General features: G+C 46.8%; 1 protein-coding gene across 2 annotated transcripts in view; it reads left to right on the plus strand.

Annotated features, from left to right (window-relative positions):
* LOC137619720 (nuclear cap-binding protein subunit 1-like) overlaps nucleotides 1-12,500 on the plus strand; it is a 180,622-nt gene that overhangs the window by 94,759 nt on the left and 73,363 nt on the right. For both annotated transcript variants that reach the window (XM_068350011.1, XM_068350012.1), the window contains exon 6: nucleotides 1-115. This exon is cut by the window's left edge and continues 49 nt beyond it. In XM_068350011.1, the coding sequence (XP_068206112.1) occupies nucleotides 1-115 (115 nt within the window). The remainder of the gene's footprint in view (nucleotides 116-12,500) is intronic.

The raw sequence follows: 12,500 nt of genomic DNA on the forward strand, positions 1-12,500 counted from the left end.
CTTATGTAGCTTTTGATTCAATATTGTGTGAGGCTTTGCAGCATAACATTCCACCACTCACACTACCCCCTCACAATCAAGACAATATGTATCCTTTCCCCTGGGTAGTGTTTAGGTAAGTTTTATTTCTTTTACCATTTTAGAATAAAGTGCATCTTCTTATACATAGCATATGATATAGGTACTGGTATTTCTTGGAGTGTGCAAGTAAAATTTATTTTTAAGACGCTTGTGTGTTTTTAGCGCTAAGTTTTTTAACTCTGCCTTCTTGTGAACTAATGATTTTTCATTGTATGATTCAGATTGTTGCTCGAATACACATTTCAATATATTTTCTATTATAATATAACAAATTCTTATGGTAGTATTACACTGTGCTTTTAACTTAGCTTGCCCTTTTATCCCAAGGAAGTAGGCAGTTGTGACTACAATTTTTGTGCATTTGTTTTTTGTAGGGTGTTATCAATCAAATAATGCTCCCTCAATACTTCTGCAACTTTCCTTTGTTCCTGCTCTTGGTTTTCTATTTTTTCCTTATTCTTTTATCATGCCTAATATCTCTTGTAATTCTTCTTTGTTCCGCTGCAAATACAAACCCTCTGCTATTTATAGGGGTATTACTTTCGGCGTAGCTGAAAGACGAGCCTTGATAATTTTTAGTGTGGGTGGGGATGGGGTAGACTGGCTACCCCGCTCACTCACACCTCTCGGCTGAGTAACCACCTTACTTTGTCACTGTAGGGGACAGACATGCTGCCTTTCTCTCCCACAAAGACTTTCCTTGATTGTTAAACAGTTAATTCTGTGGCAAAGAAAAGCTGCAGAAATACAGAGTTTCGCTGACCAACGTGACCTGCGCAGCCTCTATGCAGCAACAAAGGAAATATTCAGTCCCACACGGTCATCAGTGGGCGGCCTGAAGGACGCGGATGGGGCCACGACCATCACCGACAGCGAGGGCATCCTGGCCAGGTGGAGGTCTCACTTTGAGAACCTCCTCAATGACCAAGCAGACACCCCAGACGATCTCCTGCGAATGACCCCGCAGCATCCTGTCCGTCACTGGATGGCACTACCACCCTCCATCCAGGACTTGAACAAGGCTCTGCAGCGCGTGAAGCCCGGCAAAGCCCCAGTGCCAGACGACATCCCGTTGGAGCTCCTCACTCACGGTGGCCCCGGGTTGAGGAACCGTTTGATGCTCCTTATACTGAAAATATGGGAGACCAAGACCCTCCCCAGTGACTTCCGCGATGCAAACATCATTACCATCTTCAAGAAGGGAGACAGGGAGAACTGTAACAACTACCGGGGAATATCAGTACTAAGCATCGCGAGTAAGATTTTCGCTCGGATTCTTCTTGACCGCCTCCTTATTCTCGCAGAAGACGTCCTGCCAGAGTCCCAGTGCGGCTTTCGACCTTCCCGCGGGACCATAGACATGATCATCTGTGCGTGACAACTACAAGAGAAGAGCCTCGAACAACAACAGCCCATAATGTTCATCTTCTGGGATTTGAAAAAGGCCTTCGACAAAGTACCTCGACCTGCCATGTGGGCTGTCCTCAAAAGATATGGCTGCCCACCTGATTTTGTCAAGCTGGTGCGTGCCCTCCATGACGGAATGGTTGGGAGAGTCTGCCACCAGAACTCTCTTTCAGGCCCATTATCAACGGCAGCCTGAAGCAGGGTTGTGTTCTGGCCCCAACGTGTTTCTCGCTATATACCGCAGCAATGCTCAACGAGATTCCCCCAGACACACCCTCAGTCGACCTACGTTTCCGCATGGATGGAGGAGTTTTCAACCTCGCTAGACTCCGCGCCAGAACCAAGACCACCTTGTGTGCAGTGCAAGAACTGCAGTATGCTGATGACAATGCCACCCCAGGTCAGACGGCAGAGGACCTGCAGTCGTTAGCTGATGCATACAACTCTGCCTACGAACGTTTTGGGATGCAAGTCAACACAGACAAAACCAAGACCCTCGTCCAACATCCACCAGGACTGATGCTCCCGAACTTCAATACCACAGTGAATGACCAACAGGTGGACCAGTTCTCCTACCTAGGGAGCATCCTAACATCAGCTCCCAGAAGCAAAAAGGACGTGGAGAACAGGATCAGGGCAGCCCACTCCGCCTTTGGCCGACTCGACTGCTGCGTATTTAACAACCACGCACTGACAATGACCACTAAAATAATGGTGTTCAGGGCAGTAGTCCTCTCCACGCTCCTGTATGCATGTGAAACATGGACGCTATATAGAAGCGATATTAAAAACCTAGAATGCTTCCAACAAATTAAACTGAGGCAGATCTTGAATATCCCCTGGGAGAGCCACACCACCAACATTGAAGTCTTAGAACGTGCCTCGCTGACCAGCATGGAGGCCACCATCATCCACCACCGCTTCCGCTGGATAGGACACGTGCATAGGATGGATCCATCTAGGCTCCCAAAGAAGATATTCTACGGAGAACTGACCCAGGTCACTAGACCACGAGGAGCCCCGAAAATGCGCTATAAAGATCAACTAAAGCGCACCCTGGCTCTAACTGACATCGATCCTTCCTCATGGGAAGAAACAGCCAGGGACAGGAAAACCTGGAGGAGTACAGTACACCATGGCACCGTGGGCTTCGAGGAGAGGAGGAGAGACAATGAGGAGGCTAGGAGGAGAAGAAGGAGAGAGCGATTAGAACAGCCCCGCCCACCACCTACCCTCCCTTGTGAACACTGTCCGCAACTCTTCCACCACAGACTAGGACTTAACAGCCACATCAGACATAAGCACCCACCCCAAAGATAGGAGGCTGATGGCTAACGACAGAATCCAATACTCGGACACGAGTGGGCGCCGACGACGACGATATATATATATATATATATATATATATATATATATATATATATATATATATATATATACACAGTATGTTGTTAAATATTTATAACTTATATTACAGTTGCTGTTTGCGTGACAGCGTATCTGGCAGTCTCAGCCTTAAGGGAGTCGTCATTGTGTTGATACTACTACTCCCTTGCCTTGCTGCCCTCCCTCTTCGTCGATGGTTGGCAGTTCCTCAGTGGTGTTACACCTTTCCCGTTCGTGGATTTGGTGGCGCTCCCGTTGGTTTATTCAATTAAGTTGAATTTTATAACTGCTTATGATTTAACTTTTCAGCTCTCTTTTCCGCTCCCCTTGCTGGCGATGAGCCAACGGCCTTTCTCGGTTGGCGGAGCAAGTGCTGAACTTAATTTGGCCGCTCCCTCTTGAGGAATTCTCTTACCTTATTGGGTTCCCCCAGGTCCCTCAGTGTGAGGTTGAGTTATTCCCCTAGTAGTCTATTTTTTGCTGTGAAAATGTAAATTGTAATTCATCATAACTTATTTTTTTCTTTTTTACAGGTAGCAGCTGATGAATTCAGCCACTCCGGTTAATGTCCTGCGCTACTTGTGGCTGCTCGTGAGCTGCTCATCTTACAAGGTAGCACTTGTTGCTAACCTTCAACTTGAACAAGGCTTGCTGATTGGAAGCATGAAGTGCTGCTAGGAGTTTCGTCACGATGGGTTTGAGAACTTTCCCTTACAAGGGAAAGTTAACCTTCCCCGCTGTTGGGCTGCTTTCCCTTCCAAGGGCGAGCTTCCCTTCTTCAGCTGTTCTGCAACCTTCCCTCTTTCGGGAAGAATTTCCGATAGCTCGACAAAGATCAGCTTCTGCTACTTGTCGCCGAAGACTGTGCTTCTCCCCTTTGGGGCTGAGGGAAAGCAAAGTCCTAGGCCAGTTCCTCCTTCTGGGGGGACTTCTCTCTCGTTCGCAAGAGATTGTTCAGTGACCAACACGTCATACGCCTACGCCTTCTTCCATAGAGCTAGAAGAAAGCTTGTCCTAGGAGATGCTCTTCTTCGGGAGGACTTTTCTCATTCACGAGAGATTGTTCAGTGACCAACATACGTTGTACAACTATGCTTTTGCCCATAGGGCTGGATAAAGGAAAACCTTCAGCTCATGCTTTTCTTGTTCTAGCTGCTAAACAAAATTACGGAATTTTGAAGGAAAGGGTTGTTTTTTATAGAGGCGTACAAGCCCTTCACTACAAGAAGGCAATATCTAACCTCTTGGAAGATTTGGGTGGAGTTTGTTAAGAAACATAAGTTGACTTCGATTCCAATGATCTTATGCTTTTGATATATAACTCAATAGAGAACTGTTTAATAAGATCCCTAAGGTTTGAGCTAAACTGAAACCAAATTCTCCCCCCAAAACAATTTTTTGGTCTTTGGAGAAATTCTTGTAATTAGCCTCAATAGATAGCTATTCTGCTTCTTTAAGGGATCTTACTCAAAAATCGATCTTTTTACTAACTAAGGCTGCTGGTGCTAGGGTCAGCGAGATTGTGGTACTTTCAAGGGATGATGGTCACATTGAATACTCAAAATCAGGAGAAGTTAATTTATGCCCGGATCCTGCTTTTCTGGCTAAAAATGAACTCCCCACTAAACTCTGGGCTCCTCGGAAGATCGTCCCTCCTAACGAAGATTCTTCTTTGTTCCCTGTGGAATGCCTTGAAGCTTACCTGTTACAGAGCATAGCTTTTAAAGGTGAACAACTTTTCAAAGGGAAAACAACAGGATCTAATCAATCTTTAAAACTGCGAAGGTCCAAAACTCACCTATTCTATCTGAAGGGCAGACCTGGCTAGTATGCCATCAGATCATGATTTTAGGAAAGTTTTCCCTTCCTTAAATTTCTTTCAGTATATGTCTTTTGAGGGTTTACAAGCCTATACATGAAAAACAGAAAAAAAAACTTTCACCAATTCCCTCCTATGTCTTGCTTCTTCTCTCTCTCTTTCTTCCAGACTTGCAATTTCTCTTGCTTCCATTTCCCTCTCTCATGTCATGCTGCTTCTTCTCTCTGTCTTCCCGTCTTGCAATTTCTCTTGCGTCCATATCCCTCACATGTCATGCTTCTTCTCTCTCTTTCTTCCAGACTTGCAATTTCTCTTGCTTCCATTTCCCTCTCATGTCATGCTTCTTCTCTCTCTTTCTTCCCGTCTTGCAATTTCTCTTGCTTCCATATCCCTCACATGTCATGCTTCTTCTCTCTCTTTCTTCCCGTCTTGCAATTTCTCTTGCTTCCATTTTCCTCTCATGTCATGCTTCTTCTCTCTCTTTCTTCCCGTCTTGCAATTTCTCTTGCTTCCATATCCCTCACATGTCATGCTTCTTCTCTCTCTTTCTTCCCGTCTTGCAATTTCTCTTGCTTCCATATCCCTCACATGTCATGCTTCTTCTCTCTCTTTCTTCCCGTCTTGCAATTTCTCTTGCTTCCATTTCCCTCTCATGTCATGCTTCTTCTCTCTCTTTCTTCCCGTCTTGCAATTTCTCTTGCTTCCATATCCCTCACATGTCATGCTTCTTCTCTCTCTTTCTTCCCGTCTTGCAATTTCTCTTGCTTCCATATCCCTCACATGTCATGCTTCTTCTCTCTCTTTCTTCCTGCCTTGCTTCCATTACTCTCGCATGTTTTGCAATTTTTCTTGCCTCGTTTCTCTCTCTCTCTTCCCGTTCTGCCATCATCAACATAATCAAGTTCTCTTCCGCTGCAATTCGTCGAATATCAGCCTCTACAATCCTTTCGGTTTTCATTCCATCAGTTCCTAAGTCAACTGATAGTTACTTCTCTACAAATTCGGTTTCAGCCTTCTCCAAAAGTTCGTGAGCTGCTACAATATTATCAACACTTCTAAAGCTAGACACTTGATTTGGGGTTTAATCATTCCACTTGTTGCATGGCCACCACATGCCATTAAAATAAAGAGCCACTGAGCCTTAGCTAAATAAACTTCTGACAATTCCAGAACAATTAGGTTTTCCAAAAACTCTTGTACATTTAGTTGTGCCATCTTGTCCTTTACAAAAAAATTATACCTCTCCAAAATTATATCCTAATGATACACAGAATCCTATCAACACTAAACTGCTCAAACCTTTAATGAAAACATTTAAAACGGATTCGCTCGACTCCGGGTGTTGGCACGAAAATTATATATTACGGTTGGTGAATTACATAAACTCCTGAGCTCCAAACCCCCCTTTTTATTTTTACATAAATCTGTTACACTTGAATATTACCCGATCTCTGAGAATATACGAAGCTCCCAGTCGGCAATATATACAAACACTGAATATCCAAAGGCCTCCTATGTTACTTTCAAACAAAACTGAGTGATCATTTAGTGAACTATTCATAAACACACTCTTACTTTAGTTCTTAGTCAGGGATTATGAGAAAAGCTCTGAAGAAAATGTTGGTAATTGAAGTAACACACAAGTTACAAAAATAAATATATTCTATGAAAAGTTAACAATAGTACAGAAGAATTAAAACCAAAATTAAGTCACTCAAAATACTAAATCTGAACAAAACCTTAGAGTAAGACCAAAAAAAAAAAATTTACTTTATGAAAATTATATAATCACTTGTTTCACTGGAATTAATTTTGATAATGATAAAAAGTTAACACTTAACACAATGATTAAACCACAAAGAAATTTACATATATGTAACTGTTACACTTCGTCTTTTGGTTCACAAGTTTCAGAACAGTTGAGCTAAATTTTTTAATGCACTTCACTGTTTAACCTAAATCTCACAGGGCCTGGTACAAAATCTATGTTAAAGTACTCACATTAACACATTATGCTTGAATTACCACCCCCCCAAAAAAAAAAAAAATTTCATCAACGTTTGAACAACATTATATGCGATATACATTGGGTAAAATACTTATTCTTGTTAGAGAGGAGGCACACTTGAGAAGAGAGAGGGCAGGCAAACTTTGGTTCTTTTGAAGAGATAGGCTGGGTCTTTTCTGCTACTTATGCATTCCTGGGACATATATATTGACTTTATTCTAGAAAATTCCAGTAGATCATTCTCGTAGCGTGAGGGCCATGGTCAAGCAGCGTAAGATTTCCAGCCTAGTAATATGAAGGAGGATGATACTAACCTTGCTTGCGAGACAACCTTCTCTCAGCTAACTTTACCCACCTACCCCTCATGACAATAAAAAAAGAGTAAATCTAATTCGAGAATTTTCAATATTAATCTTACCCGATGATCATGTAGCTGTCAACTCCGTTGCCCGACAGAAATCTACGGTCGGGATACGCCAGCGATCGCTATACAGGTGGGGGTGTACACAACAGCGCCATCTGTGGTCAGGTACTCAAGTACTTCTTGTCAACAAGACCTCAATTTTTCCTCTGTCGTGCCGCCGGCAAGACCTACATGGATACGCTGTTGATTTTGGAGTCTTTTGTTCACGTTTTGGTGATGTATTTGCTCTGAAATTTTAGCCTTCGCTGTACAGGAAGCTTTATCCTTAGCTTAGCAAGCTTTTGGAATTAATTTGATTCATTGGTTAACGATCTTTGCTTTATTTTGGAATTCCCCCTTGACTACTTCTAAAATTCAAGATGTCTGACCATTCCCAAGTTCCTAAATACAGGCAGTGTAGTGTTAGGACTTGTAATAGGCGTCTTCCGAAGGCCTCTATAGATCCTCACACCGTATGTTCCAATTGTAGGGGAAAATCCTGTCAATTGGAAGATCGATGTGGGGAATGTGATGGGCTTTCGGAATTCGATTTTAATGAATTCCTCAGATATACACGTAGGTTAGAGAAGGAGAGAGATAGGAGGAGTTCTTCTCGCTCTGTGGATTTTTCCTCTCCCCATGCCCCTCAACCTTTTCCTTCCCCTGTGGTGGTGACTCCCGAACCTGCTACGAGTGCTCAGCCTGCAATGGCTGATATGTTGCGTGCCATTCAGGCTCTCGGTGATAAGGTGGAGTCGTTGGTTAGTGACCGCAATCAGCTCTTGGCAGATGTCAGAGAGCTGAAAGCGAAGAGTGCAGTGGGAAGTGTTAGTGCTAGTGCTGTGCATAGTGTCAGTGTCAGTGTTGCGCATGAGGGTACATCTGTGCGTGCCAGTCGTCCTCCCAGTCCGGGACCTCTTGCAAGCTCCCAAGCCCAGGGGAGAAGCAATGTCGAAGGACCAAAGGGTTCGGCAGGCCTTGATCGGCGCACGGATGTATCCTCAGTGGTTGCGGACGCATCTGCTAAGGATCGTCCCTTCCACTCCCAGACGAATGAGCCCTTACATTCCTCGTCTGTGGAAGAGGTTTCCAGGAGGAAACGGTGGACCAAGGTCTCACGACCGCTCAAACGCAAGGACCCTTCCGAGCTAGTCCAACGGCCCAGGTGTAGCCACTGGGTCAGTTCGGACTCGCCACAGTCATCTGATGACTGCACACCTCCCAAGAGAGGTAGAGTGGTCCCTCAACAGGCCTCTGCTCCGTCTGTTGTTGCTCCAGCCACAGTAGACCCTAAGTGGTCCATGCTGCAGACTATGCAGTCTCAGCTTGCGGCTTTTATGCAGGAGTATCATGCCGAGAAGGTTAACACCTCTCCTGTTAACCTACAACCCGCAGAGGTTGTGCGCTCAGCAGATACTGCGGCTGCCTGCTCCCACACCCCACCTGTGAGAGCTCCTCCACCGATGCGCAGTCCTCACTGCCAGACGCATGTTCTTGCTGCACCATCTGCTAACATGCGTGAGCTGCCGCATCAGGAGTTGCCGGGTTCCAGCACTATGCGGCATTCTCCTCAGCCCATGCAGCATGCTCTGCAGACCTTACAGCATGCTCCGCATACCATGCAGCATGAGCCGCATACCATGCAGCATGAGCCGCATGCCTTACGACATGCTCTGCATACCATACCGCATGCTCCTCAGCCCACCGCAGACCCTCCCACACACCGGCCCTCTGCTTTTGTTGTTGCCAGCTCACAGTCTGTCCAGCACAGGCATGATGATGGATCCGCAGGTACGCATGCACCCGTTCTGCAGGATTTAGCCGCTCAGCTTGCTGCTCTGCCTTTGCCACTCACAACTCAACTTTCGGATGAGGTTGTATCGGAGGATGAAGCTGCTCATCTGGATGATCCTCACTCTGATGTTGAAGGACCCAAGTCTTCGCCACCCTCCTTAGACTTTCGCAAAGTCCTTGCTTTGTTCAGAGAATTGTATCCTGAACACTTTGTGTCTGCAACCCCTCGTTCTCCGCCCTCCGAGTTTGCTATGGGCATGCAGTCTGCTGCGCCTGCCTTCACCAAGCTTGTTCTCGCCAGATCATCAAGGAGAGCTTTGAGGGTTATGGGGGACTGGTTGCATTCCAAGAAGCAACTGGGAAGGACCTCTTTTGTGTTTCCTCCTCCCAAGCTGGCTTCTAAGTCGAGCGTCTGGTATGCCACGGGAGAGGAACCTGGCTTGGGGGTTCCTGCCTCTGCCCAGGCCGACTTCTCAAGTCTGGTTGACTCTCCCCGCAGGTTGGCTATGAGACGTTCGAAGATCTGCTGGTCACTTTCCGATCTTGATCATATGTTGAAGGGAGTCTTTCGTGCCTTCGAGATATTCAACTTCCTCGATTGGTGTTTGGGAGCCTTAAGCAGGAAGACTTCCCCTTCTGACAAGGACTCGGCCATGCTGATCATGTCCAGCATGGACAAGGCAATACGGGATGGGTCTGGTGAACTTGCGGCTTCATATGTATCAGGGGTCCTCAAGAAGAGAGAACATCTGTGCTCCTTCTTATCTGCTGGTATCACTCCTTGCCAGAAGTCAGAGCTGCTGTTTGCTCCTCTCTCCAAGTGTTTGTTTCCGGAGGAGTTGATTAAGGGGATGGCTGCCTCTCTTATCCAGAAGGATACGCATGACCTCATGGCTTCTTCTGCACGTAAGGCTAAAACCTTACCTTCCGTGCCTAGACCCTTCCGCCCTTTAGCAGCTGATACACCTGCTTCTAGGTTCATCCCGCCCTTTCGTGGCAGAACCTCCAGCAGAGGAGGTACCCGTGCAGACAGTCACCGTGGCAAGTCCAAGAAGGGTTCCAAGTCCGCAAAAGGCAAGTTTTGACTGCCTTCCTCTCCAGACAGCAGTAGGAGCCAGACTCAAGACCTTCTGGCAAGCTTGGGAGAGCAGAGGTGCAGACGCTCAGTCTGTGAAGTGGCTAAGGGAGGGATACAGAATTCCGTTCTGCCTCAATCCCCCTCTAACTACATCTCCCATCAACCTCTCTCCCAACTACAAGGAGAAGGACAAGAGGCTAGCGTTGCAACAAGAGGTGTCGCTCTTGCTACAAAAGGAAGCAGTGGTCATAGTCCGGGATCATCAATCCCCGGGCTTTTACAACCGTCTCTTCCTTGTAGCCAAGAAGACAGGAGGTTGGAGACCGGTGCTGGACGTCAGTGCTCTCAATGCTTATGTCACCAAGCAGACGTTCACGATGGAGACGACGAAGTCGGTCCTAGCAGCGGTCAGGCAGGAGGACTGGATGGTCTCGTTAGACCTGAAAGACGCATACTTTCACGTCCCCATCCATCCAGACTCCCAACCTTTCCTAAGATTCGTCTTTGGAAAGGTTGTGTACCAGTTCCAAGCCCTGTGCTTTGGCCTAAGCACGGCACCTCTTGTGTTTACGAGACTGATGAGGAATATTGCGAAATTCCTTCACTTGGCAGACATCAGAGCCTCCCTCTATTTAGACGACTGGCTTTTAAGAGCTCCCACAAGTCGTCGCTGTCTGGAGAATCTCAGATGGACTATGGATCTGACCAAGGAACTGGGCCTCCTGGTCAATTTAGAGAAGTCCCAGCTCGTCCCATCCCAGACCATTGTTTACCTGGGTATGGAGATTCAGAGTCGAGCTTTTCGGGCTTTTCCGTCGGCCCCAAGGATCAACCAAGCCCTAGAGTGCATCCTGAGCATGCTGAGAAGGAACCGATGCTCAGTCAGGCAGTGGATGAGTCTAACAGGGACACTTCCATCGCTGGCCATGTTCATCGAGTTAGGGAGACTCCACCTCCGCCCCCTTCAGTATCATCTTGCTGCTCACTGGATAAAGGACATGACGCTAGAGACGGTCTCAGTTCCTGTTTCCGAAGAGATGAGGTCTACTCTAACGTGGTGGAAGAACAGCATTCTTCTCAAGGAAGGTCTTTCGTTAGCTGTTCAGACCCCCGACCACCGTCTCTTCTCGGACGCATCAGACTCGGGCTGGGGTGCGACATTGGACGGACAGGAATGCTCGGGAACATGGAATCAGGAGCAAAGGACACTTCACATCAATTGCAAGGAGTTGTTGGCGGTTCATCTGGCCTTAATAAACTTCAAGTCCCTCCAGCTAAACAAGGTGGTGGAGGTGAACTCCAACAACACCACAGCCTTGGCTTACATCTCCAAGCAGGGGGGGACTCATTCGAGGAAGTTGTTCGAGATCGCAAGGGACCTCCTCATTTGGTCAAAAGATCGAAGGCTCACGCTGGTAACGAGGTTCATTCAGGGCGATATGAATGTCATGGCAGATCGCCTCAGCCGGAAGGGTCAGGTCATCCCCACAGAGTGGACCCTTCACAAGAATGTTTGCAGCAGACTTTGGACCCTGTGGGGTCAGCCAACCATAGATCTGTTCGCTACCTCGATGACCAAGAGGCTCCCATTGTATTGTTCTCCGATTCCAGACCCAGCAGCAGTTCACGTGGATGCCTTTCTGCTGGATTGGTCCCATCTCGACCTGTATGCATTCACGCCGTTCAAGATTGTCAACAGGGTACTTCAGAAGTTCGCCTCTCACAAAGGGACACGGCTGACGTTGGTTGCTCCCCTCTGGCCCGCGAGAGAATGGTTCACAGAGGTACTGCAATGGCTGGTCGACGTTCCCAGGACTCTCCCTCTAAGAGTGGACCTTCTGCGTCAACCTCACGTAAAGAAGGTACACCCAAACCTCCACGCTCTTCGTCTGACTGCCTTCAGACTATCGAAAGACTCTCAAGAGCTAGAGGCTTTTCGAAGGAGGCAGCCAGAGCGATTGCCAGAGCAAGGAGGACATCCACTCTCAGAGTCTATCAATCTAAATGGGAAGTCTTCCGAAGCTGGTGCAAGGCCAATGCAGTTTCCTCAACCAGTACCACTGTAACCCAGATTGCTGACTTCCTGTTACATCTAAGGAACGTTAGATCCCTATCAGCTCCTACTATCAAGGGTTACAGAAGTATGTTGGCAGCGGTTTTCCGCCACAGAGGCTTGGATCTTTCCACCAACAAAGATCTACAGGACCTCCTTAGGTCTTTTGAGACCTCAAAGGAACGTCGGTTGTCCACTCCAGGCTGGAATCTAGACGTAGTCCTAAGGTTCCTTATGTCATCTAGATTTGAACCGCTCCAATCAGCCTCTTTTAAGGACCTCACATTAAAAACTCTTTTCCTCGTATGCCTAGCAACAGCTAAAAGAGTAAGTGAGATCCACGCCTTCAGCAGGAACATAGGCTTCACATCTGAAACGGCTACATGTTCCTTGCAGCTCGTTTTTTTGGCTAAAAACGAGCTTCCTTCACGTCCTTGGCCTAAATCGTTCGAGATCCCTAGCCTGTCCAAC

The sequence above is a fragment of the Palaemon carinicauda genome, chromosome 26 (assembly GCF_036898095.1).
Source record: "Palaemon carinicauda isolate YSFRI2023 chromosome 26, ASM3689809v2, whole genome shotgun sequence".
Classification (NCBI taxonomy): domain Eukaryota; kingdom Metazoa; phylum Arthropoda; class Malacostraca; order Decapoda; family Palaemonidae; genus Palaemon; species Palaemon carinicauda.